The following is a 27,349-nucleotide window of genomic DNA, read 5'->3' as shown; positions in this document are numbered from 1 at the left end:
TTACATTACAGGTCTCACTCTGTGTTTATTAATTTACAGGTCTCACTCTGTGTTTATTAATTTAGCGTAATTTGTTGGTTACACCTAAACACAGATGAACTGCAATGTACAAACAAATTCAGTTAAAGCTGCCAGAACATCAATAGTATTGTTGGATTAAACTTACGTAAAGTTTTTCTAATAGGGCAGATTAAAATCAACAAGTCCTTGAAAACAAATGAAATAGTTATATAAAACTGACTTTTTGATTTTAAAAAATGCTTCCTAGGTAAGATTTTCTTATTAATGGAAAGGAGCTATGAGACTTAGGTTTTATTTTGTTAGAGAACTTACAAAATACTAAATTATAAGTAGGAGTATTCAACAATTTTACCCACTTTGACACTGGCAAGACAGTGAGACTGCCAGGACAGAAACTGCCTCTACTCTCCCCAGCAAACTTGAGTGAAGGTATTCTTAGCACTGAAAAGTAATTATAGGGGGTGTCCACAGCTACCAGCATGGGATAGAAAATGCTCTTAGGCCTGTTAGCACTGGTTGCTGACAAGCAAACACCAAAAGCTATGTTTTGCTTGTTGCAGTTATATACAGCTTATAGATATTCTGAGGCTTTCGAATGTTCATCAGAATACAGTAAAATTACTCGACTGCCATCAGAATTTTCAGCCATTCCTAATTGCTTCCTCTCTGCAAAATGATTCAAAGTCTACCTTCCAGTAAATGGGCATCTCTAACTGAAACAGGAGCTCAATTCAAACATAAAAGAAGTGCCATTACCTACTGAGCAGTGAAAAGTATGTAAGTGTTTTTCTATACCTTACCTACAAGACTGTAGCTTCATAAAAAATCTGCAGTACAAATCATCTGCCTCCAAACTGACCTATAGTTTCATTTATCACCAATATGACAACTCTCCCTAAGTGAACAGATTGCTAAATTAGTTTCACTTTGAATCTAGGCTACCCAACCACGCTGAAACATAGTGAACTATTTTAAAGTATTTCTACAAAAGGCGTTGTTGTGTGTACCTTATCTTGATGGCTGTGGCACATTGTGAGCAAACATTTCAGAGGCACATGCAATTAGTAACATAGTTAAGAAGAGTGCAAAAAACAGCCAGTGCTCAGAGTGGAAACCAGGTACATGGGACACTAACACGGAGAAAACTGTACCAAGCCACCACAAGAGCAAAAGAGAGAAGGAGCAAATAGGAGTGAAAGCAGGAGATGTGTGCTGGCATGACTAAGCCAAGGCTGATAGTTGAACTGAGTATCTGGCTGGGCCAAAAGCTACCCAAAAGACCTTTAAAAGACAAGCATCCGGTTTTTCACACCCATCTGTGTATCAGTGGAAGTCCAGAATCTGCTGACTGCTGATGCTTCTAGAGAATTTCACTCGTGTGGCCCACAAATCATTCATGTTTATATGCATATCAGGTCTCTTCCTACACTACTGCATGAACATACTATGAAAAAAGTGGCACTACAAGGCTGCTTTGTAACACATTCCTAAAGGTCCAACTGCGAACCAAGACATTCATCAGTACAGAGACACTTAGCTCCAAAGGCACTGAGCCTGTGTTCCACTCAAGTCCTACTCTGAGCATTTAAGCTAAGTGCTGTTTTCAGTGTTTCAACAATGCTGGTTTCTGTACAGTAATGCATTTCACCCGCAGTGAAAAGCTGTCACATTGCTGCATATCTATTAAATAAAACATTATAATTAGGTCAGCTAATGAGTAAAGAAGATTGAAATATTAACCACTTCAATACCACCACAGCCCTTATACCTCCTCATCTAAAAAGAAAATATCTTCTTTCCTTTGTTGTCATCCCATAACACACATTTTCTGCAAATATCTCAGCAATGCCAGTCCAATTACACAACAGCAGGAGATTATTACCGTATGACAATGTTCTAATTCACAGACATAGCCTTTCTTATATGCTTGTATTTTACTGGGGATAGTCTCCTAGTGGGATAGAGGTAGAGATGACCTCCACTCACCACTGGGGACAAACAGATCTAAAAATAATTTTGTCTGGTTCTAATTGACAACATCATGTTGGCAAATCTCTTCCGAAGACACACGAAAGCAAAATAAGCCATTCCCGCCAGCGTGCCGACCAGCAGGGTAGTGCCAAGAACTCTGGGCGCTCTTTTCTTGGCCACTCGAAATGCAGTTGGCAGAACTGCTGAGATTAATATATTGTTGACATGTCCTAAAACTTTGTAAAATGCTTTTCTCTTCACAACACGCTCATAATAGGCTTCCAAGTTGGGCCGTTTTCCATTTCCCCAGTTTCTTCTTGCTAAACCCAGAAACTTCAGCCGATGTAATGTGACAGCAAGTGACACATCTGCCAAACTGAAGAATTCACCACAGAGCCAAGGCTGACTTCCATCTTCTAATTAGAGATAAAACATAAAGAATTAGTAGCTGATGGCATACAAACACACACATAAGCCTGCATGGGCCAAGATTTAGTTTAGTGTTATTTCAGGATGTTAATAAACAACACCAACACTTCAGCTAAGCTATGACGTTAATAATTTAACATTTTACCAATCTTCTTCCCATTGTTCACACGCTCTCTACACTATTTATGCAGTAACATAAAGGTTCAGCAGCCTGGCCTAAATTTGTAAAGGAAAGAAGAGCCACATTTCAGGTTTTTGAATTAACCCCCTTTCCAAACACTTATTTTTCTCAAGTACATTTCTCAAATCTGGATTAAATGTAACAGGAGTGGAAAAGGAGGAAGGCAGGTTAGCTTTTGCTTAAAAGCTACCATTTGCCTTCAGAATTTATCTTCTTGTCCATGTAACTCAGCTCTATGGTATTCACTCAACAGCTTCTAATTTGCTACAGACTTTCAAGTCAGAAGGAAATGAGCGACTAATCTGCCCCAAACATATTGGCTCCGCAAGAAAACAGTTTGTGTTACCTATCCTTACTTTGTGCCTTTCTTGACCCAAAACCTTGTTGTCTGCACTGAAATGTTTGAGAACTGATGAATATTCACACCATCCACCGTTACTCAGGAGCACAACTGGAGACCCCAGGCTCCCTCTCTAGTCAAAGAAAAGAAGTTAATCTTTCTGAGATGACTCAGAGCCGCACTGCTAGGCAGCATCACACCTCTAATTTCAGTGAGATGATCTGAAGGGGCTTATTTGTACTGATTGTACAGGGAACTTTTGAAACCTAGGATATGAAATTAGGTATCTAGCATAGTTGCCAGTGTGAGTAATCTGCTCCAGCTTAGATCTCAAACAGAACTATGCCATTCCCTCCTCGTTTGCAACATTTTGCAGTTTTTCCCATACTGCAGGCATACAGAACCACTGGCATGAATGTTCACCTGTACCTCTGCAGAAGCAGAGGAACTCTGCAATATCCCTGTCAACCCATTTGCCACCTGAGGAAAGCACACCACAGTACAGCACACCATTGGTATCTATCCATTTCAACTGGCTATGTAGGTCCGGAAGAAAGAGAGAGTCTGTCCTATTTCGCTGAAAAGGTATTTGGGGATAACCCAGTGTGTTAAGGTGACAGAAAGGAAGACCACAGAAGGTAAGCTGTGTGAAAGAAAGAGGTCTGCAGTGGCAGCAGCAATAACTGAATGAGGGATCTGAGCAGTAAAAGTAGCAGACGCAGAGATTGGCCATCAGCTGATAGAAGTGCTGTTCATAACCCCCCCAAATGTCAATACCTCATGACTGTTAAATACTTCAGTTTTGTCTAAGTTTTACTAAATCCTGTGAGCTTGTCAGCTTTCACAAGCTCATCACTATCATACCACTTGACTCACTGGAAAGTTTAACAGAAAAAGCAAGGGGCTGCTGGGAATGGTGACAGACTGTTTGCCAAACAAAATACTACTATCCTGTGTGAGCTAAACCACTTTCCACGCCTCTTTAACTGTTGAGTCAGTAGAAAATTTACCCTCGATTTTCAATTGCTGTTTCAAATCTACTGTCTTAATAGTAACCAATAACTGTTACAACAGCTATTTATAGAGCCAAATGCACCGTTATTGATCTGAGCAGATGCAGTTGATATTGACTGCTGCTTCATTCAACTCCCAGTGAAGCCAGAGGCATTCCTACCGGCTCCACTGGGAACTGTACTAAACTCTCAAAAAGAAGATAACTAATCCTATTTAAACAATATTCAACTTGTATTTAGGTAGATGACAGGTAAGCACCACTGCTTTTCAAGAGGGTGGGGGATTGCACCAACAATCAGAGTGCTTACACATGTTGTTAATTCTGCACATGCCACAAATTCCAGCACCCCAAGTCTGTACGGTATTTAAAAAAGGTCTTAATTTTAACTTACTTGTGTTTAACATTAAGGTCACAAACATTATAGTAGTGAACTGAATCCTACAACTACAACATCAAGAATAACATTTGTAGCTAGTTTTTCTGGTTTTGTTTACAAATGGCTGCAAAAATCATGCAGCCAATTATACTCACACTATGCTGAAAACGTGACCAAGCACCACGACTTCCACTCACTAACAGCAGCAGTAAACTGAACAAATATTTAAAATCAGTATTGATCTGTTCAGTGAACCTAGATCAGTGTATTCTAAAAGTACCTATCTGGATGCACTAATGACAGTCCTATAATGGTGCTGTCAGCTGGTTTACTTAGTCTTGCCAAACATAAGGATCAAGAGGATTTTGCAAGAATAATTCCTTACCTGGTGTTTCCTCATTTCGCCGCTGCAGTTCAGTCTCAACCTGATCCAAAACTTTCTCCAGTTCATCCAGTATTTTCTTTAGGTATTTTATATTATCGTGATCCAGCAGTTTAGACTAAATATATACAGGTTAGTGTTTTAATCACTGTATAGAGTTTATACTTTTACAAGAGAAACTTCTAAAATACAACAGTACTTAGTCATAAAATATAATTTTCTCTACATATTCCGCTGGATACCATTTGGATACTCATAACAATTCAGATAACACTAAAAAAAAATATTAGAGATGTCAGATATTGAGGTCTGCCTCAACCTGCAAGGCACCCAACAACCCAACACCACCGCAGATGTGTACTTACCTCTGAAATCTGGGGGACCAGTCCAAAACTTCAGCACACACTTGAAGTGTGTAGCTGATTTGGGGGATAGAGTGCTTCACGCCTTGCAGGGTTAAATCACTGCATGACTATACTGGTAATGACAGGTGAAACAAATGTTTGTATCGTGACAGCAAAAATCTCACACTAACAACCTGGTAATAGAGGGGTGGAACACAGAGTTTTCTTACTTTAAGGCGCTTCTGTTTTGCTATATAGGCATCTTGAAGGTCTGGATTTTCTTCCGCAAGTTTCTTCAACTCTGATTCTGTGTTACTTATTTGGCCTGATACAAAAGACAAAGGAATGACATTAGATACCCAAATGTACCCATTCTTCAACCCCCAGAAAATAATCGATACTTTGTGTAAAAATATCACACCAAAGAAATGGGAAGTGGTGCTTCAGTGAAGCACCCTTGCCAAGCTGGGATTCAGAAACATCACTGTCTGGAAAACTTAACTGCTGCCTACATTGACCCCACCAAACCTTCTGCTCATCAGTTTGCAATAAGATATATAAAGTGGTAATCTGTCAGGCAACAGCGGAACTCCTGTTATTATTTTTATCTTACTCAGATAAAATAATTTTGCTGCAAACAACTATGTTAAATCCCTGAAATTCTACTACAAATACCTCATGTCTCTGACTATTTTTTTTGCCTCAATTCCTGGGTTCCCAACGTACTTTTGATGCTGTAAATACGCAGAAAGGCCCATAGTGAGGTTTTCAATAATGCCACTGCAAGTCATGTGCACAACTCCACAACAAAAGCCTAAATGCTATTGAATACAGAACTAATATGTTTTCAGTCAGTTAAAATATGACACCTAAATTCATAGATTTTGGAAACGTTTATTAGGGAGTATATGGATACACTAGAAAAATATTCATTACATGGTTTAAAGAAATAAAGGTGTTAAAAATTTAGGTAATTTTATTGGTTTCTGTTACACATGTATAGCATTTTCTCTCCTGAATTTTTGCTTTGCTTGAAAATGACACACTTGCAAGCCTAGGGCATCAAAAGATGCATAAGAAGTTATCTCCTAAAAATAAATATTTCTAGTAATAAACTGAGAACAGAATAATTATAGGGCATGAATCACCTCTTCCTTGTATATGGTAATCACGAGTAGTTCCAATTAAATCTTTTAAATTGAACTGATAAAAACTTCTTTCTGCAGAATAATGAACTCACTGTTTTATACATTCTTTGTTTCAGCCTGATGTGACTGGGAAAGCCATCTTTCAACATAGTATATGAAGAAGTTGAAGGATTTCATCACACAACTAAAGCCTTCTATATGCAATTAATTACTTAATTGAATTTGGTATGCACAAACAATACATAACTGGCTGATGGGTTATTATATCTAGCACTTTGAAAAAGATCAGCTTTTCAAAGCTGAAAACTAAACCATCTGGGAAAAGTTTGAACAAGCAATGAGACTGAACAATGGAATTGTTTAGGAACATCTATGTGCTATTCACACAACACCTGAAATCAAAAAAGTAGGCTCTGCTTTAAACATAAGATGATATGAAAACTTCCCTATTTAGACAAGCGGTAATTTTATCTCCACCAACATAAATGCATGCATATATGTGTCTGTGAACTGAAAACAGTTAAAAGCAACTGGAAACAAGAAGGGAACGTTGACAGAGCAAAAGTCAACTTTGGAAAATGAACTGTAATAATGGCACTATTACCATGTGAAAACAGATAAACTATCAACAATGCCTATGAGTAAATCAGAATTGCTCGGTAAACAGCTATCATCCACATTTGGGGTGCAGGGAGAAGTACACTGATAATTCACATCACTGCAGTGAAAAAAGAATGCTAACTATGCTTACTGAAATTACCTATTCAAGACCAAACCAGATACTTTCTATACACATTTTACTTTTAAATAGACGTTGATAATTGGAACAGCAATGCTGACTTTTGAAATACTCAAGAAGTTTCCAGCAGACAAAAAAGAAACTAATATTGTGATAATATTTTATAAAGGATAACTCATGTAACTACAAGGAGAAACAATCATACAACTTCTGACAAAATAATGGGGTGGCTGATAGGAGAACTGACTTGCTGAAAATTTTGTGGAGGAGGATAACAGTTTGTTGGAAATGGAGTTTCTAAAGCTCACACAGCATCTTCTGTGATGTTATAAAGTTGGTTATATTTAAAAGTACCTGCAATATTTGACTTTGTTCTATGGAGCATTCTAGAATATAATACAAAAAATCATCATGATATATGACTGACCACTGACTGACAAAAAAAAACAGAGATCTCAAAACATAGCCGCAAACAGGGAATCACCATCCAGTGGAGTTCTCAAGATTAAATTTCATGTCTGTTTAGAACTATTTGGTTCTTTTCTTAATTCTTAGGAGGGAACATAAAAGTGTTAATTAAAAGTCTGCCACAGTGTTAAGATGAGCAGGAACATAATTTAGGAAAAAACATCAGGTGATAGCTAGTAGTTGGACTGGGTGATAACCTGGGCCTAAGAAACCAATACCTGCTTCAATACAATCCAGTACAAAATATAATTTGAAGCAAAAGATGCAGTCCACAAAAGATACAGGTCATGTTTCTTGTAGAGAGAGCAGCAAGTCTGCAAGCAGTTGTGAAAATCTAGGTCATCATTTAACATCAGCTGAACAGGGATTACCCATACAATTCTGTAATACAGTAATAAAACAAGAATAAAAAAATAAATTTTTATCTCCTCATTGATACCAAAGGGAACACACTCTGAATTCCAGTTCTGGTGTCCAAACTCAGAAAAAAAAATAATAATAAAAAAAGATCTGCGGGAATGGAAAGATTGTTTGCCAAGGTTTTTTCTTCTAAGTATCACTGAACTTTTTTTAAAACTAAGTATTTCTGAAAACTACTGGATTTGAATCAGGAGTTCATTTAGGGAGGTTCTCTGTTATTCAGGAAACCAGGCTACAAACCCTGCAGCTATTGCTTCTGCTCATAACATATTTTTCCATGGGAAAATGGTATGTGTAAAAAAGTCCTCCAGGTAAAATACTGACCCCAGGGAAGTCAAAGGATATTTTACCACTGATTCTATCAGACTTCATTCTTTATCCTGGTTCTATATTGCTATGTTATTTGCACACAGGACTTTGGTTTAAATTGTACTTCAACAATTTCCATTTTCCAGATAAACCTAGACTACTTCTTTCCACTGCTTTTCCCTGGAAATTTCTTTATAAGAATAAACAACAAAATCAGAAATTAAAATATTTACTGCTGTCACAGCTGTCATTTTCTGCTATGCACAAGAAACATTTTCCAGCATTAGAAAAATTGATTTCATACACACATCAAAAATGACACTCCCTCTTTTCCATTTCCAAATCATAAGACTACAAACCCAATAAGAAGTATATGAAAAATTATCTAGAACTGCAGTATTAAAATCAGAGATACGTGCTCAATATATTCTGCTTAAGGCACACTGAAGACACAAGATGAATGTAATCCAACATCTTACTAAATGACGTGCATTCAGATCTATACCAGTACATACTACGAATTCTGCTTGTAGCATAGGCTGGAATCATGGAGTCCACAGTTAACTCGGGGTGAAGGATGCAGCCATGTGTGTAGGCATCCATAGGCAAGGAATCTAAAAGCTCTCTGTAGTGTTGCACCCTCGGATAATACATGCTCCCTTCTTCTGGCATTAATCTTGGCACTTCCTCTGCAATACAGTTACAAAATAGAAGTTAGAAAAGAATCACATAATTGATCAAAAGTCTTCCGACATGACCTCAGTTAGTTCAACTAGCACAAATGACATAGCCATCAAGAGCTTCTCTCTTCCCCAATGTCATTCAATAGTGTTATCAGGGCTCAGCAAAATGTATATTATGCAATGCTTTATTTTAACCATTGAATAATTCTATACCTATGCAGCAACCCACATAAGCATGTATTTAAGAGGCCTTCAAACCAGGGAATTCAGCATGTATGTTGTACTTCTGGAGTTCAGCCCTCTCACAACATGGGTTCTGATAAGTTACTATGCCTGAAACATTACAACTTAATGCTGTAAAAACTGAGGTACAGGAATCCCACTCAAAACTTCATAGTAAGTTTTACTCCTGCACACCACTGAGTTTTACCCTATCCTCAATCTACCTAGGCCCTGCCTCCTCATTTGAGCAAAATGCCAGTACAAAATGCATATCATGTTGGCCTAACAGTGAAATTTTCTTCATTCCTTAGGAATCATAGCAGAAACCAAAACCCCTGAAACACAAACTGTCACCTCTTCACACCTCAAAAAATATGAGTCTGCATTTTCTTAAGAATTGAACAATACAGACACAAAGAATTTCAGAAGTAATCACTTGCAATAATTTTCTCCCTACATTTTTTTAAATATATTTATTCCATTTTTGGCTCCAAAAATAATTGACTTGTTCTACTTTTTTCCCCCCCCCAAGATTTTTCTGGAATTAAATAGTGTAAATTATCCTTTTTTTTTTTCTCTTGCTGAAAAGCAGGGTCTGTCTGACAATGGCTGGCACTGTGCAACATTATTTTCAGTGGCAGCGTGAGTACAGAATTAGCACAGCACTGTGCTGTCATTTTATCGGTGTCTCTGTGCCACCAGAACAGGTAAGAATGACAGAGGTGTTTCTTTGAAACATTGCTTCTTATGAAGGTACCACAAGGTCATGCTCAGTTCATTTGAAATGAAGGTGTTTTTATCCTTACCACCAGCTACCAGAACAGCCCATTTACCTGTGGGATCATAAACATTTTGTGTTCATGAACAAAACAAACATGAAGTGATACAGAACTGACTCTGACACTGCTGCAAAATACATTGGAAAGATGATGCATTCAAACATCTTTAGGATTACCATCTACAAAGGTTGCTTCAAGGTAATCGATAATCTGGGTGGCCTCACAAATGATATTTTCCCCGTGGATAAGGACAGGCACTTCTCCAGATGAATTTAAACGCATGAACCACGGCTCATTGTGCTCGCTCAGGGGCAGATTTACGTCGTGTTCTTCACACTTGAGGGCCTTCTCTGCAATTGCCAAGCGCACCTGAAAAGGCATTGTCAGAGAATCAGGCAATATCCCGGGCTGGAAGGGACCCACAGCGATCATGGAGTCCAACTCCTGGACCACCCAAAACCCAGACCATGTGTCTGAGAGCTCTGTCCAGACGCTCCTTGAGCTCCAGCAGCTCGGGGCCGTGACCACTGCCCTGGGGAGCCCGTCCCTGAGCCGAGCCCTGCAGGGCCCCTCCCTCAGCCCGCCGCGCCCCGGCCCGCCCGCAGCCGCCTTCCCCTCGCCGCGCGGCTTCTGCAAATGGAGGCGGCTCTGAGTCCCTCTCGCCTCACCTTCTGCGAGGAGAAGGACTGCGTCCAGTGGTACAGCACCAGCGGCGCCGCCGCCCCGCCGGGCCCCGCCATCCCCGGCCGCCGCTCTGGGAGCCGAGCGGGCGGCGGCACGGCACGGCACGGCACGCTGCGCAGCGCCGGGCGGGGCAGGAGACCGGGGCCTGCTCCTGGAAATCAAACGAAACGGGAAATTAAAAGAGAGGGGAAATTAAACGAAAGGGGCTGCAGGGGGGCGGGGGGGGGGGGGGGGGGGTTGCTGCTCGCCCCCAGCCGGCCTCTGGCTGCGGGGAAGCCACCCGCCCGCCCGAGGGAGGCGCCGAAAGATGGAGGAGCAGGTTAAAAGGTCACAGGGCGTTTTTAATTTTTTTTTTTCCTTGAATAGGTATTTTCACCGTGAATGTCAAAAACAATGGCATCGTGCTCTCAGAAAAAAAAAAAAATGTTACCACAAAACTCCTCCTGAATCAGACCCGTGGGTATACATACTCCACTGCCAAACGCACATCGCTTGTAGCACTAGCAAGAAGTAAAAATGCAGAATAATACACATTGTTTTTGTCTCCACTTGTGTCCTTTCAATGGCAAGAGAAAAGGTTTGTCAATTTTATTATTTATTTTAGACACCATCAAGGAAAATTGAACTGGGGGGGGAGGGGAAGAGGGTACATGAAGTAAGGTCCTGTAAGGCATTTGATTTAAACAAACAAACACAGCCTCCAAAACAAACAAACACACAAACAAAAAACACTTGTTCTATATCTCACCCCACCCTGTAGACAGCTCAGGGGGTGCAGTTGCTGATCACGTCTCAGGCATGAGGCCTGCACTACCTGCTGTGTCAGGGTGGCAAGGCAGCAAGGAGAGCTGGTGGGGCGCCTCACTTCTGCGCCTCACTTCTGCGCCTCACTTCTGCGCCTCACTTCTGCGCCTCACTTCTGCGCCTCACTTCTGCGCCTCACTTCTGCGCCTCACTTCTGCGCCTCACTTCTGCGCCTCACTTCTGCGCCTCACTTCTGCGCCTCACTTCTGCGCCTCACTTCTGCGCCTCACTTCTGCGCCTCACTTCTGCGCCTCACTTCTGCGCCTCACTTCTGCGCCTCACTTCTGCGCCTCACTTCTGCGCCTCACTTCTGCGCCTCACTTCTGCGCCTCACTTCTGCGCCTCACTTCTGCGCCTCACTTCTGCGCCTCACTTCTGCGCCTCACTTCTGCGCCTCACTTCTGCGCCTCACTTCTGCGCCTCACTTCTGCGCCTCACTTCTGCGCCTCACTTCTGCGCCTCACTTCTGCGCCTCACTTCTGCGCCTCACTTCTGCGCCTCACTTCTGCGCCTCACTTCTGCGCCTCACTTCTGCGCCTCACTTCTGCGCCTCACTTCTGCGCCTCACTTCTGCGCCTCACTTCTGCGCCTCACTTCTGCGCCTCACTTCTGCGCCTCACTTCTGCGCCTCACTTCTGCGCCTCACTTCTGCGCCTCACTTCTGCGCCTCACTTCTGCGCCTCACTTCTGCGCCTCACTTCTGCGCCTCACTTCTGCGCCTCACTTCTGCGCCTCACTTCTGCGCCTCACTTCTGCGCCTCACTTCTGCGCCTCACTTCTGCGCCTCACTTCTGCGCCTCACTTCTGCGCCTCACTTCTGCGCCTCACTTCTGCGCCTCACTTCTGCGCCTCACTTCTGCGCCTCACTTCTGCGCCTCACTTCTGCGCCTCACTTCTGCGCCTCACTTCTGCGCCTCACTTCTGCGCCTCACTTCTGCGCCTCACTTCTGCGCCTCACTTCTGCGCCTCACTTCTGCGCCTCACTTCTGCGCCTCACTTCTGCGCCTCACTTCTGCGCCTCACTTCTGCGCCTCACTTCTGCGCCTCACTTCTGCGCCTCACTTCTGCGCCTCACTTCTGCGCCTCACTTCTGCGCCTCACTTCTGCGCCTCACTTCTGCGCCTCACTTCTGCGCCTCACTTCTGCGCCTCACTTCTGCGCCTCACTTCTGCGCCTCACTTCTGCGCCTCACTTCTGCGCCTCACTTCTGCGCCTCACTTCTGCGCCTCACTTCTGCGCCTCACTTCTGCGCCTCACTTCTGCGCCTCACTTCTGCGCCTCACTTCTGCGCCTCACTTCTGCGCCTCACTTCTGCGCCTCACTTCTGCGCCTCACTTCTGCGCCTCACTTCTGCGCCTCACTTCTGCGCCTCACTTCTGCGCCTCACTTCTGCGCCTCACTTCTGCGCCTCACTTCTGCGCCTCACTTCTGCGCCTCACTTCTGCGCCTCACTTCTGCGCCTCACTTCTGCGCCTCACTTCTGCGCCTCACTTCTGCGCCTCACTTCTGCGCCTCACTTCTGCGCCTCACTTCTGCGCCTCACTTCTGCGCCTCACTTCTGCGCCTCACTTCTGCGCCTCACTTCTGCGCCTCACTTCTGCGCCTCACTTCTGCGCCTCACTTCTGCGCCTCACTTCTGCGCCTCACTTCTGCGCCTCACTTCTGCGCCTCACTTCTGCGCCTCACTTCTGCGCCTCACTTCTGCGCCTCACTTCTGCGCCTCACTTCTGCGCCTCACTTCTGCGCCTCACTTCTGCGCCTCACTTCTGCGCCTCACTTCTGCGCCTCACTTCTGCGCCTCACTTCTGCGCCTCACTTCTGCGCCTCACTTCTGCGCCTCACTTCTGCGCCTCACTTCTGCGCCTCACTTCTGCGCCTCACTTCTGCGCCTCACTTCTGCGCCTCACTTCTGCGCCTCACTTCTGCGCCTCACTTCTGCGCCTCACTTCTGCGCCTCACTTCTGCGCCTCACTTCTGCGCCTCACTTCTGCGCCTCACTTCTGCGCCTCACTTCTGCGCCTCACTTCTGCGCCTCACTTCTGCGCCTCACTTCTGCGCCTCACTTCTGCGCCTCACTTCTGCGCCTCACTTCTGCGCCTCACTTCTGCGCCTCACTTCTGCGCCTCACTTCTGCGCCTCACTTCTGCGCCTCACTTCTGCGCCTCACTTCTGCGCCTCACTTCTGCGCCTCACTTCTGCGCCTCACTTCTGCGCCTCACTTCTGCGCCTCACTTCTGCGCCTCACTTCTGCGCCTCACTTCTGCGCCTCACTTCTGCGCCTCACTTCTGCGCCTCCTTCTGCGCCTCACTTCTGCGCCTCACTTCTGCGCCTCACTTCTGCGCCTCACTTCTGCGCCTCACTTCTGCGCCTCACTTCTGCGCCTCACTTCTGCGCCTCACTTCTGCGCCTCACTTCTGCGCCTCACTTCTGCGCCTCACTTCTGCGCCTCACTTCTGCGCCTCACTTCTGCGCCTCACTTCTGCGCCTCACTTCTGCGCCTCACTTCTGCGCCTCACTTCTGCGCCTCACTTCTGCGCCTCACTTCTGCGCCTCACTTCTGCGCCTCACTTCTGCGCCTCACTTCTGCGCCTCACTTCTGCGCCTCACTTCTGCGCCTCACTTCTGCGCCTCACTTCTGCGCCTCACTTCTGCGCCTCACTTCTGCGCCTCACTTCTGCGCCTCACTTCTGCGCCTCACTTCTGCGCCTCACTTCTGCGCCTCACTTCTGCGCCTCACTTCTGCGCCTCACTTCTGCGCCTCACTCTGCGCCTCACTTCTGCGCCTCACTTCTGCGCCTCACTTCTGCGCCTCACTTCTGCGCCTCACTTCTGCGCCTCACTTCTGCGCCTCACTTCTGCGCCTCACTTCTGCGCCTCACTTCTGCGCCTCACTTCTGCGCCTCACTTCTGCGCCTCACTTCTGCGCCTCACTTCTGCGCCTCACTTCTGCGCCTCACTTCTGCGCCTCACTTCTGCGCCTCACTTCTGCGCCTCACTTCTGCGCCTCACTTCTGCGCCTCACTTCTGCGCCTCACTTCTGCGCCTCACTTCTGCGCCTCACTTCTGCGCCTCACTTCTGCGCCTCACTTCTGCGCCTCACTTCTGCGCCTCACTTCTGCGCCTCACTTCTGCGCCTCACTTCTGCGCCTCACTTCTGCGCCTCACTTCTGCGCCTCACTTCTGCGCCTCACTTCTGCGCCTCACTTCTGCGCCTCACTTCTGCGCCTCACTTCTGCGCCTCACTTCTGCGCCTCACTTCTGCGCCTCACTTCTGCGCCTCACTTCTGCGCCTCACTTCTGCGCCTCACTTCTGCGCCTCACTTCTGCGCCTCACTTCTGCGCCTCACTTCTGCGCCTCACTTCTGCGCCTCACTTCTGCGCCTCACTTCTGCGCCTCACTTCTGCGCCTCACTTCTGCGCCTCACTTCTGCGCCTCACTTCTGCGCCTCACTTCTGCGCCTCACTTCTGCGCCTCACTTCTGCGCCTCACTTCTGCGCCTCACTTCTGCGCCTCACTTCTGCGCCTCACTTCTGCGCCTCACTTCTGCGCCTCACTTCTGCGCCTCACTTCTGCGCCTCACTTCTGCGCCTCACTTCTGCGCCTCACTTCTGCGCCTCACTTCTGCGCCTCACTTCTGCGCCTCACTTCTGCGCCTCACTTCTGCGCCTCACTTCTGCGCCTCACTTCTGCGCCTCACTTCTGCGCCTCACTTCTGCGCCTCACTTCTGCGCCTCACTTCTGCGCCTCACTTCTGCGCCTCACTTCTGCGCCTCACTTCTGCGCCTCACTTCTGCGCCTCACTTCTGCGCCTCACTTCTGCGCCTCACTTCTGCGCCTCACTTCTGCGCCTCACTTCTGCGCCTCACTTCTGCGCCTCACTTCTGCGCCTCACTTCTGCGCCTCACTTCTGCGCCTCACTTCTGCGCCTCACTTCTGCGCCTCACTTCTGCGCCTCACTTCTGCGCCTCACTTCTGCGCCTCACTTCTGCGCCTCACTTCTGCGCCTCACTTCTGCGCCTCACTTCTGCGCCTCACTTCTGCGCCTCACTTCTGCGCCTCACTTCTGCGCCTCACTTCTGCGCCTCACTTCTGCGCCTCACTTCTGCGCCTCACTTCTGCGCCTCACTTCTGCGCCTCACTTCTGCGCCTCACTTCTGCGCCTCACTTCTGCGCCTCACTTCTGCGCCTCACTTCTGCGCCTCACTTCTGCGCCTCACTTCTGCGCCTCACTTCTGCGCCTCACTTCTGCGCCTCACTTCTGCGCCTCACTTCTGCGCCTCACTTCTGCGCCTCACTTCTGCGCCTCACTTCTGCGCCTCACTTCTGCGCCTCACTTCTGCGCCTCACTTCTGCGCCTCACTTCTGCGCCTCACTTCTGCGCCTCACTTCTGCGCCTCACTTCTGCGCCTCACTTCTGCGCCTCACTTCTGCGCCTCACTTCTGCGCCTCACTTCTGCGCCTCACTTCTGCGCCTCACTTCTGCGCCTCACTTCTGCGCCTCACTTCTGCGCCTCACTTCTGCGCCTCACTTCTGCGCCTCACTTCTGCGCCTCACTTCTGCGCCTCACTTCTGCGCCTCACTTCTGCGCCTCACTTCTGCGCCTCACTTCTGCGCCTCACTTCTGCGCCTCACTTCTGCGCCTCACTTCTGCGCCTCACTTCTGCGCCTCACTTCTGCGCCTCACTTCTGCGCCTCACTTCTGCGCCTCACTTCTGCGCCTCACTTCTGCGCCTCACTTCTGCGCCTCACTTCTGCGCCTCACTTCTGCGCCTCACTTCTGCGCCTCACTTCTGCGCCTCACTTCTGCGCCTCACTTCTGCGCCTCACTTCTGCGCCTCACTTCTGCGCCTCACTTCTGCGCCTCACTTCTGCGCCTCACTTCTGCGCCTCACTTCTGCGCCTCACTTCTGCGCCTCACTTCTGCGCCTCACTTCTGCGCCTCACTTCTGCGCCTCACTTCTGCGCCTCACTTCTGCGCCTCACTTCTGCGCCTCACTTCTGCGCCTCACTTCTGCGCCTCACTTCTGCGCCTCACTTCTGCGCCTCACTTCTGCGCCTCACTTCTGCGCCTCACTTCTGCGCCTCACTTCTCTGCGCCTCACTTCTGCGCCTCACTTCTGCGCCTCACTTCTGCGCCTCACTTCTGCGCCTCACTTCTGCGCCTCACTTCTGCGCCTCACTTCTGCGCCTCACTTCTGCGCCTCACTTCTGCGCCTCACTTCTGCGCCTCACTTCTGCGCCTCACTTCTGCGCCTCACTTCTGCGCCTCACTTCTGCGCCTCACTTCTGCGCCTCACTTCTGCGCCTCACTTCTGCGCCTCACTTCTGCGCCTCACTTCTGCGCCTCACTTCTGCGCCTCACTTCTGCGCCTCACTTCTGCGCCTCACTTCTGCGCCTCACTTCTGCGCCTCACTTCTGCGCCTCACTTCTGCGCCTCACTTCTGCGCCTCACTTCTGCGCCTCACTTCTGCGCCTCACTTCTGCGCCTCACTTCTGCGCCTCACTTCTGCGCCTCACTTCTGCGCCTCACTTCTGCGCCTCACTTCTGCGCCTCACTTCTGCGCCTCACTTCTGCGCCTCACTTCTGCGCCTCACTTCTGCGCCTCACTTCTGCGCCTCACTTCTGCGCCTCACTTCTGCGCCTCACTTCTGCGCCTCACTTCTGCGCCTCACTTCTGCGCCTCACTTCTGCGCCTCACTTCTGCGCCTCACTTCTGCGCCTCACTTCTGCGCCTCACTTCTGCGCCTCACTTCTGCGCCTCACTTCTGCGCCTCACTTCTGCGCCTCACTTCTGCGCCTCACTTCTGCGCCTCACTTCTGCGCCTCACTTCTGCGCCTCACTTCTGCGCCTCACTTCTGCGCCTCACTTCTGCGCCTCACTTCTGCGCCTCACTTCTGCGCCTCACTTCTGCGCCTCACTTCTGCGCCTCACTTCTGCGCCTCACTTCTGCGCCTCACTTCTGCGCCTCACTTCTGCGCCTCACTTCTGCGCCTCACTTCTGCGCCTCACTTCTGCGCCTCACTTCCACTTCTGCGCCTCACTTCTGCGCCTCACTTCTGCGCCTCACTTCTGCGCCTCACTTCTGCGCCTCACTTCTGCGCCTCACTTCTGCGCCTCACTTCTGCGCCTCACTTCTGCGCCTCACTTCTGCGCCTCACTTCTGCGCCTCACTTCTGCGCCTCACTTCTGCGCCTCACTTCTGCGCCTCACTTCTGCGCCTCACTTCTGCGCCTCACTTCTGCGCCTCACTTCTGCGCCTCACTTCTGCGCCTCACTTCTGCGCCTCACTTCTGCGCCTCACTTCTGCGCCTCACTTCTGCGCCTCACTTCTGCGCCTCACTTCTGCGCCTCACTTCTGCGCCTCACTTCTGCGCCTCACTTCTGCGCCTCACTTCTGCGCCTCACTTCTGCGCCTCACTTCTGCGCCTCACTTCTGCGCCTCACTTCTGCGCCTCACTTCTGCGCCTCACTTCTGCGCCTCACTTCTGCGCCTCACTTCTGCGCCTCACTTCTGCGCCTCACTTCTGCGCCTCACTTCTGCGCCTCACTTCTGCGCCTCACTTCTGCGCCTCACTTCTGCGCCTCACTTCTGCGCCTCACTTCTGCGCCTCACTTCTGCGCCTCACTTCTGCGCCTCACTTCTGCGCCTCACTTCTGCGCCTCACTTCTGCGCCTCACTTCTGCGCCTCACTTCTGCGCCTCACTTCTGCGCCTCACTTCTGCGCCTCACTTCTGCGCCTCACTTCTGCGCCTCACTTCTGCGCCTCACTTCTGCGCCTCACTTCTGCGCCTCACTTCTGCGCCTCACTTCTGCGCCTCACTTCTGCGCCTCACTTCTGCGCCTCACTTCTGCGCCTCACTTCTGCGCCTCACTTCTGCGCCTCACTTCTGCGCCTCACTTCTGCGCCTCACTTCTGCGCCTCACTTCTGCGCCTCACTTCTGCGCCTCACTTCTGCGCCTCACTTCTGCGCCTCACTTCTGCGCCTCACTCTGCGCCTCACTTCTGCGCCTCACTTCTGCGCCTCACTTCTGCGCCTCACTTCTGCGCCTCACTTCTGCGCCTCACTTCTGCGCCTCACTTCTGCGCCTCACTTCTGCGCCTCACTTCTGCGCCTCACTTCTGCGCCTCACTTCTGCGCCTCACTTCTGCGCCTCACTTCTGCGCCTCACTTCTGCGCCTCACTTCTGCGCCTCACTTCTGCGCCTCACTTCTGCGCCTCACTTCTGCGCCTCACTTCTGCGCCTCACTTCTGCGCCTCACTTCTGCGCCTCACTTCTGCGCCTCACTTCTGCGCCTCACTTCTGCGCCTCACTTCTGCGCCTCACTTCTGCGCCTCACTTCTGCGCCTCACTTCTGCGCCTCACTTCTGCGCCTCACTTCTGCGCCTCACTTCTGCGCCTCACTTCTGCGCCTCACTTCTGCGCCTCACTTCTGCGCCTCACTTCTGCGCCTCACTTCTGCGCCTCACTTCTGCGCCTCACTTCTGCGCCTCACTTCTGCGCCTCACTTCTGCGCCTCACTTCTGCGCCTCACTTCTGCGCCTCACTTCTGCGCCTCACTTCTGCGCCTCACTTCTGCGCCTCACTTCTGCGCCTCACTTCTGCGCCTCACTTCTGCGCCTCACTTCTGCGCCTCACTTCTGCGCCTCACTTCTGCGCCTCACTTCTGCGCCTCACTTCTGCGCCTCACTTCTGCGCCTCACTTCTGCGCCTCACTTCTGCGCCTCACTTCTGCGCCTCACTTCTGCGCCTCACTTCTGCGCCTCACTTCTGCGCCTCACTTCTGCGCCTCACTTCTGCGCCTCACTTCTGCGCCTCACTTCTGCGCCTCACTTCTGCGCCTCACTTCTGCGCCTCACTTCTGCGCCTCACTTCTGCGCCTCACTTCTGCGCCTCACTTCTGCGCCTCACTTCTGCGCCTCACTTCTGCGCCTCACTTCTGCGCCTCACTTCTGCGCCTCACTTCTGCGCCTCACTTCTGCGCCTCACTTCTGCGCCTCACTTCTGCGCCTCACTTCTGCGCCTCACTTCTGCGCCTCACTTCTGCGCCTCACTTCTGCGCCTCACTTCTGCGCCTCACTTCTGCGCCTCACTTCTGCGCCTCACTTCTGCGCCTCACTTCTGCGCCTCACTTCTGCGCCTCACTTCTGCGCCTCACTTCTGCGCCTCACTTCTGCGCCTCACTTCTGCGCCTCACTTCTGCGCCTCACTTCTGCGCCTCACTTCTGCGCCTCACTTCTGCGCCTCACTTCTGCGCCTCACTTCTGCGCCTCACTTCTGCGCCTCACTTCTGCGCCTCACTTCTGCGCCTCACTTCTGCGCCTCACTTCTGCGCCTCACTTCTGCGCCTCACTTCTGCGCCTCACTTCTGCGCCTCACTTCTGCGCCTCACTTCTGCGCCTCACTTCTGCGCCTCACTTCTGCGCCTCACTTCTGCGCCTCACTTCTGCGCCTCACTTCTGCGCCTCACTTCTGCGCCTCACTTCTGCGCCTCACTTCTGCGCCTCACTTCTGCGCCTCACTTCTGCGCCTCACTTCTGCGCCTCACTTCTGCGCCTCACTTCTGCGCCTCACTTCTGCGCCTCACTTCTGCGCCTCACTTCTGCGCCTCACTTCTGCGCCTCACTTCTGCGCCTCACTTCTGCGCCTCACTTCTGCGCCTCACTTCTGCGCCTCACTTCTGCGCCTCACTTCTGCGCCTCACTTCTGCGCCTCACTTCTGCGCCTCACTTCTGCGCCTCACTTCTGCGCCTCACTTCTGCGCCTCACTTCTGCGCCTCACTTCTGCGCCTCACTTCTGCGCCTCACTTCTGCGCCTCACTTCTGCGCCTCACTTCTGCGCCTCACTTCTGCGCCTCACTTCTGCGCCTCACTTCTGCGCCTCACTTCTGCGCCTCACTTCTGCGCCTCACTTCTGCGCCTCACTTCTGCGCCTCACTTCTGCGCCTCACTTCTGCGCCTCACTTCTGCGCCTCACTTCTGCGCCTCACTTCTGCGCCTCACTTCTGCGCCTCACTTCTGCGCCTCACTTCTGCGCCTCACTTCTGCGCCTCACTTCTGCGCCTCACTTCTGCGCCTCACTTCTGCGCCTCACTTCTGCGCCTCACTTCTGCGCCTCACTTCTGCGCCTCACTTCTGCGCCTCACTTCTGCGCCTCACTTCTGCGCCTCACTTCTGCGCCTCACTTCTGCGCCTCACTTCTGCGCCTCACTTCTGCGCCTCACTTCTGCGCCTCACTTCTGCGCCTCACTTCTGCGCCTCACTTCTGCGCCTCACTTCTGCGCCTCACTTCTGCGCCTCACTTCTGCGCCTCACTTCTGCGCCTCACTTCTGCGCCTCACTTCTGCGCCTCACTTCTGCGCCTCACTTCTGCGCCTCACTTCTGCGCCTCACTTCTGCGCCTCACTTCTGCGCCTCACTTCTGCGCCTCACTTCTGCGCCTCACTTCTGCGCCTCACTTCTGCGCCTCACTTCTGCGCCTCACTTCTGCGCCTCACTTCTGCGCCTCACTTCTGCGCCTCACTTCTGCGCCTCACTTCTGCGCCTCACTTCTGCGCCTCACTTCTGCGCCTCACTTCTGCGCCTCACTTCTGCGCCTCACTTCTGCGCCTCACTTCTGCGCCTCACTTCTGCGCCTCACTTCTGCGCCTCACTTCTGCGCCTCACTTCTGCGCCTCACTTCTGCGCCTCACTTCTGCGCCTCACTTCTGCGCCTCACTTCTGCGCCTCACTTCTGCGCCTCACTTCTGCGCCTCACTTCTGCGCCTCACTTCTGCGCCTCACTTCTGCGCCTCACTTCTGCGCCTCACTTCTGCGCCTCACTTCTGCGCCTCACTTCTGCGCCTCACTTCTGCGCCTCACTTCTGCGCCTCACTTCTGCGCCTCACTTCTGCGCCTCACTTCTGCGCCTCACTTCTGCGCCTCACTTCTGCGCCTCACTTCTGCGCCTCACTTCTGCGCCTCACTTCTGCGCCTCACTTCTGCGCCTCACTTCTGCGCCTCACTTCTGCGCCTCACTTCTGCGCCTCACTTCTGCGCCTCACTTCTGCGCCTCACTTCTGCGCCTCACTTCTGCGCCTCACTTCTGCGCCTCACTTCTGCGCCTCACTTCTGCGCCTCACTTCTGCGCCTCACTTCTGCGCCTCACTTCTGCGCCTCACTTCTGCGCCTCACTTCTGCGCCTCACTTCTGCGCCTCACTTCTGCGCCTCACTTCTGCGCCTCACTTCTGCGCCTCACTTCTGCGCCTCACTTCTGCGCCTCACTTCTGCGCCTCACTTCTGCGCCTCACTTCTGCGCCTCACTTCTGCGCCTCACTTCTGCGCCTCACTTCTGCGCCTCACTTCTGCGCCTCACTTCTGCGCCTCACTTCTGCGCCTCACTTCTGCGCCTCACTTCTGCGCCTCACTTCTGCGCCTCACTTCTGCGCCTCACTTCTGCGCCTCACTTCTGCGCCTCACTTCTGCGCCTCACTTCTGCGCCTCACTTCTGCGCCTCACTTCTGCGCCTCACTTCTGCGCCTCACTTCTGCGCCTCACTTCTGCGCCTCACTTCTGCGCCTCACTTCTGCGCCTCACTTCTGCGCCTCACTTCTGCGCCTCACTTCTGCGCCTCACTTCTGCGCCTCACTTCTGCGCCTCACTTCTGCGCCTCACTTCTGCGCCTCACTTCTGCGCCTCACTTCTGCGCCTCACTTCTGCGCCTCACTTCTGCGCCTCACTTCTGCGCCTCACTTCTGCGCCTCACTTCTGCGCCTCACTTCTGCGCCTCACTTCTGCGCCTCACTTCTGCGCCTCACTTCTGCGCCTCACTTCTGCGCCTCACTTCTGCGCCTCACTTCTGCGCCTCACTTCTGCGCCTCACTTCTGCGCCTCACTTCTGCGCCTCACTTCTGCGCCTCACTTCTGCGCCTCACTTCTGCGCCTCACTTCTGCGCCTCACTTCTGCGCCTCACTTCTGCGCCTCACTTCTGCGCCTCACTTCTGCGCCTCACTTCTGCGCCTCACTTCTGCGCCTCACTTCTGCGCCTCACTTCTGCGCCTCACTTCTGCGCCTCACTTCTGCGCCTCACTTCTGCGCCTCACTTCTGCGCCTCACTTCTGCGCCTCACTTCTGCGCCTCACTTCTGCGCCTCACTTCTGCGCCTCACTTCTGCGCCTCACTTCTGCGCCTCACTTCTGCGCCTCACTTCTGCGCCTCACTTCTGCGCCTCACTTCTGCGCCTCACTTCTGCGCCTCACTTCTGCGCCTCACTTCTGCGCCTCACTTCTGCGCCTCACTTCTGCGCCTCACTTCTGCGCCTCACTTCTGCGCCTCACTTCTGCGCCTCACTTCTGCGCCTCACTTCTGCGCCTCACTTCTGCGCCTCACTTCTGCGCCTCACTTCTGCGCCTCACTTCTGCGCCTCACTTCTGCGCCTCACTTCTGCGCCTCACTTCTGCGCCTCACTTCTGCGCCTCACTTCTGCGCCTCACTTCTGCGCCTCACTTCTGCGCCTCACTTCTGCGCCTCACTTCTGCGCCTCACTTCTGCGCCTCACTTCTGCGCCTCACTTCTGCGCCTCACTTCTGCGCCTCACTTCTGCGCCTCACTTCTGCGCCTCACTTCTGCGCCTCACTTCTGCGCCTCACTTCTGCGCCTCACTTCTGCGCCTCACTTCTGCGCCTCACTTCTGCGCCTCACTTCTGCGCCTCACTTCTGCGCCTCACTTCTGCGCCTCACTTCTGCGCCTCACTTCTGCGCCTCACTTCTGCGCCTCACTTCTGCGCCTCACTTCTGCGCCTCACTTCTGCGCCTCACTTCTGCGCCTCACTTCTGCGCCTCACTTCTGCGCCTCACTTCTGCGCCTCACTTCTGCGCCTCACTTCTGCGCCTCACTTCTGCGCCTCACTTCTGCGCCTCACTTCTGCGCCTCACTTCTGCGCCTCACTTCTGCGCCTCACTTCTGCGCCTCACTTCTGCGCCTCACTTCTGCGCCTCACTTCTGCGCCTCACTTCTGCGCCTCACTTCTGCGCCTCACTTCTGCGCCTCACTTCTGCGCCTCACTTCTGCGCCTCACTTCTGCGCCTCACTTCTGCGCCTCACTTCTGCGCCTCACTTCTGCGCCTCACTTCTGCGCCTCACTTCTGCGCCTCACTTCTGCGCCTCACTTCTGCGCCTCACTTCTGCGCCTCACTTCTGCGCCTCACTTCTGCGCCTCACTTCTGCGCCTCACTTCTGCGCCTCACTTCTGCGCCTCACTTCTGCGCCTCACTTCTGCGCCTCACTTCTGCGCCTCACTTCTGCGCCTCACTTCTGCGCCTCACTTCTGCGCCTCACTTCTGCGCCTCACTTCTGCGCCTCACTTCTGCGCCTCACTTCTGCGCCTCACTTCTGCGCCTCACTTCTGCGCCTCACTTCTGCGCCTCACTTCTGCGCCTCACTTCTGCGCCTCACTTCTGCGCCTCACTTCTGCGCCTCACTTCTGCGCCTCACTTCTGCGCCTCACTTCTGCGCCTCACTTCTGCGCCTCACTTCTGCGCCTCACTTCTGCGCCTCACTTCTGCGCCTCACTTCTGCGCCTCACTTCTGCGCCTCACTTCTGCGCCTCACTTCTGCGCCTCACTTCTGCGCCTCACTTCTGCGCCTCACTTCTGCGCCTCACTTCTGCGCCTCACTTCTGCGCCTCACTTCTGCGCCTCACTTCTGCGCCTCACTTCTGCGCCTCACTTCTGCGCCTCACTTCTGCGCCTCACTTCTGCGCCTCACTTCTGCGCCTCACTTCTGCGCCTCACTTCTGCGCCTCACTTCTGCGCCTCACTTCTGCGCCTCACTTCTGCGCCTCACTTCTGCGCCTCACTTCTGCGCCTCACTTCTGCGCCTCACTTCTGCGCCTCACTTCTGCGCCTCACTTCTGCGCCTCACTTCTGCGCCTCACTTCTGCGCCTCACTTCTGCGCCTCACTTCTGCGCCTCACTTCTGCGCCTCACTTCTGCGCCTCACTTCTGCGCCTCACTTCTGCGCCTCACTTCTGCGCCTCACTTCTGCGCCTCACTTCTGCGCCTCACTTCTGCGCCTCACTTCTGCGCCTCACTTCTGCGCCTCACTTCTGCGCCTCACTTCTGCGCCTCACTTCTGCGCCTCACTTCTGCGCCTCACTTCTGCGCCCTTTATTGCACAGAAAGACGCTTACCCCTGATAGCTGAGTCCCTGGTTCATAGAGCTTGGGAGGAACTTCAATTCTCTTCAAGTTGCTCGACCTGTTCAGGAAGCAGTCCCCAGCTGAGACCCAGGCCTGAAGGGAAAATGACAGACTTTCTTCATACTGCTTTTGACCTGCATATTGTGAAAACAGCATTTCTTTCATTAACAACAACACATTCTCACAATTTCCACTTAGTCAAAGTAGCAATCTTTCCACCAGTATCCATCCCAACCTGCTTCTACTTACCACAAGGCAAAATCTGCATTCACATTAAGGCACCTTTTTCACACAGCCCATTTTTCAATCTTCCAAATGCTTAAGAACCTTCTTCGGCATCAGGCTGACCTGTGTGCACTTGGGCTTCTGAGGCCTTTTTTTTTTTTTTCCTCCAGTGCTTGGAAGGGAGCTTAGAATCCACCTAAGTAATTTCACAGAAAACAGACAAGGTGAAGGAAGTACTCAAACTCCTCAACAGTAACAACCACAGAACCCAGGAATACTTAGAATATCCTGAGTTGGAAGGGACCCTTAAGGATCATCAAGTCCAACTCTTGACACCGCACAGGTCTACCCAAAAGTTCAGACCATGTGACTAAGTGCACAGTCCAATCTCTTCTTAAATTCAGACAGGCTCGGTGCAGTGACCACTTCCCTGGGGAGCCTGTTCCAGTGTGCAACCACCCTCTCTGTGAAGAACCCCCTCCTGATGTCAAGCCTAAATTTCCCCTGCCTCAGCTTAACCCCGTTCTCACGGGTCCTGTCACTGGTGTTAATGGAGAAAAGGTCTCCTGCCTCTCGACACCCCCTTACGAGGAAGTTGTAGACTGTGATGAGGTCTCCCCTCAGCCTCCTCTTCTCCAGGCTGAACAGACCCAGTGCCCTTAGCCGTTCCTCGTACGTCTTCCCCTACAGGCCTTTCACCATCTTCGTAGCCCTCCTCTGGACACTCTCCAACAGTTTCATGTCCTTTTTATACTGTGGTGCCCAGAACTGCACACAGTACTCGAGGTGAGGCTGCACCAGCGCAGAGTAGAGCGGGACAATCACCTCCCTTGACCTGCTGTCTTCTGAACTCGAGTCACTCCCAAAGTGCTTCGCAGTGAAATAGTGCCACCAGGGTTTTTCTGAAGAAGGCACCACCAATTTAACTAGCTCATAGAGTCTCTAAAACTATTTCACAGAGAGAGCAGAAAACATGAAGGAAAAGTAGCCTAGTAGGGAACATTGAGCCCAATTCACCATGAGAGAAAAACACCCCAGGCTACCCAAGCCTCAGTCTCTCCTGGGGAGGCAATTCCTCCACAAGTCCTCAGGCTTCCTATATAGCAAAGGTCAAATGACCTACACCTGGCAGGTTTCACTTAACAAGGGTGGAGCCAAGAGACCTTGTGGAATAAGCTCGTCTACGTGGCTTCAAAGTTTTAAGGTCTATTGCTCCTTATCACTAGTAGAAATAACCTGACAAGGGGCTTAGTGGTTACAGTTGACCTGATGAATTAACTACAAAAGGTGCACAAGGGTCATATTTCTGTTAGTCATTCTGTGAGCAAAATTAATGCAGAGCCTGTTAAAAAAAATAAATACAAATAAATAAAAGAAATTAATAAAAAAGAAAATGACCTTAAAGGCAAACTTGCCGCCATAGATTTTCATCTGTCTAGTCATGACAGATAAAGAATTTAGCAATCAGAATTCCTTTTCTTGATATTAATGTTATTTACATTTTCTTCTCTGAGATCCCTTCCTTATGCAGGACTTTTCTAAATCTAGCCCCATGACCTCTGACTACGCTATTTATAGAATCATAGAATATCCTGAGCTGGAAGGGACCCGTAAGGATCATCAAGTCCAACTCCTGGCACCGCACAGGTCTACCCAAAAGTTTAGACCACGTGACTAAGTGCACAGTCCAATCACTTCTTAAATTCAGACAGGCTTGGTGCAGTGACTAGTTCCCTGGGGAGCCTGTTCCAGTGTGCGACCACCCTCCTCTCGGTGAAGAACCTCTTGCTGACGTCCAGCCTAAACCTTCCCTGCCTCAGCTTAACACTGTTCCCATGGGTCCTATCACTGGTGATTACGGAGAATAGGTCAGCACCTGCCTCTGCACTCCCCCACGTGAGGAAGTTGTACGCTGCAATGAGGTCCCCCCTCAGCCTCCCCTTCCCCAGGCTGAAGAGGCCCAGTGACCTCAGCCGCTCCTCATATGGCTTCCCCCCTAGGCCCTTCACCATCTTCGTCGCCCTCCTCTCGACACCCTCCAGCAGTTTAATGTCCTTCTTGTACTGTGGTGCCCAGAACTTCATGCAGTACTCGAAGTGAAGCCACACCAGCGCAGAGTAGAGCAGAACAATCACTTCCCTCGATCGACCAGCAATGCCGTGCTTGATGCACCCCTGGATATGGTTGGCCCTCCTGGCTGCCAGGGCACACTGCTGGCTCATGTTCAACTTGCTATCAATGACCGCCCCCGGATCCCTCTCTGCGGGGCTGCTCTCCAGCATCTCGTCACCCAGTCGGTACGTATAGCCAGGGTTGCCCCGTCCCAGGTGCAGGACCCGGCACTTGCTCTTGTTAATCTTCATGCGGTTGGTGATCGCCCATCTCTCCAGTCTGCCCAAATCTCTCTGCAAGGCCTTTCCACCCTCATCTGAGTCTACAGCTCCTCCAAGTTTGGTGCCATCAGCAAATTTGCTCAAAACACCTTCTAGTTCTACATCTAAATCGTTTATAAAAACATTGAAGAGGACCGGCCCTAAAATGGAGCCTTGAGGGACCCCACTAGTGACCGTGCGCCAGCCTGATGTGGCCCCATTTACCACAAGCCCTTGAGCCCTGCCTGTC

The 27,349-nt window shown here is 51.2% G+C and overlaps 1 protein-coding gene across 4 annotated transcripts; it reads right to left on the bottom strand.

The window, feature by feature from the left end:
- Positions 1-39: 39 nt before the first annotated feature.
- On the bottom strand, positions 40-25,805 carry GDAP1 (ganglioside induced differentiation associated protein 1). 4 transcript variants are annotated; one of them, XM_068672117.1, is made up of 9 exons: positions 25,563-25,805; positions 24,752-24,923; positions 24,494-24,636; positions 10,496-10,662; positions 10,004-10,196; positions 8,659-8,832; positions 5,290-5,384; positions 4,719-4,833; positions 40-2,408 (listed from the first exon to the last, which is right to left on the bottom strand). In XM_068672117.1, exons 4-9 carry the CDS (start codon positions 10,565-10,567, stop codon positions 2,026-2,028), a joined length of 1,032 nt encoding a protein of 343 aa, XP_068528218.1. In that variant the 5' UTR covers positions 10,568-10,662; positions 24,494-24,636; positions 24,752-24,923; positions 25,563-25,805; the 3' UTR covers positions 40-2,025. The 4 variants fall into 4 exon arrangements, with proteins under 4 accessions (XP_068528218.1, XP_068528219.1, XP_068528220.1 ...); XM_068672118.1 differs by having other exon boundaries at positions 24,494-24,595; XM_068672119.1 differs by lacking the exon at positions 24,752-24,923.
- Positions 25,806-27,349: the final 1,544 nt, after the last annotated feature.

This window comes from Anas acuta, chromosome 2 (assembly GCF_963932015.1).
Source record: "Anas acuta chromosome 2, bAnaAcu1.1, whole genome shotgun sequence".
Taxonomy (NCBI): domain Eukaryota; kingdom Metazoa; phylum Chordata; class Aves; order Anseriformes; family Anatidae; genus Anas; species Anas acuta.
Note: the sequence above shows the minus strand (reverse complement) of the source record. Positions and strands in the feature narration are given on the sequence as shown.

Coding starts and splice junctions, on each gene's coding strand:
- GDAP1 (XM_068672117.1), bottom strand. CDS start 10,567: ATGGCGGGGCCCGGCGGGGCGGCGGCGCCGCTGGTGCTGTACCACTGG. Junction 10,197..10,495: donor AGTCCTTCTCCTCGCAGAAG/GTGAGGCGAGAG, acceptor ATGCCTTTTCAG/GTGCGCTTGGCAATTGCAGA. Junction 8,833..10,003: donor TGAAGCAACCTTTGTAGATG/GTAATCCTAAAG, acceptor ACTGTATTGCAG/AGGAAGTGCCAAGATTAATG.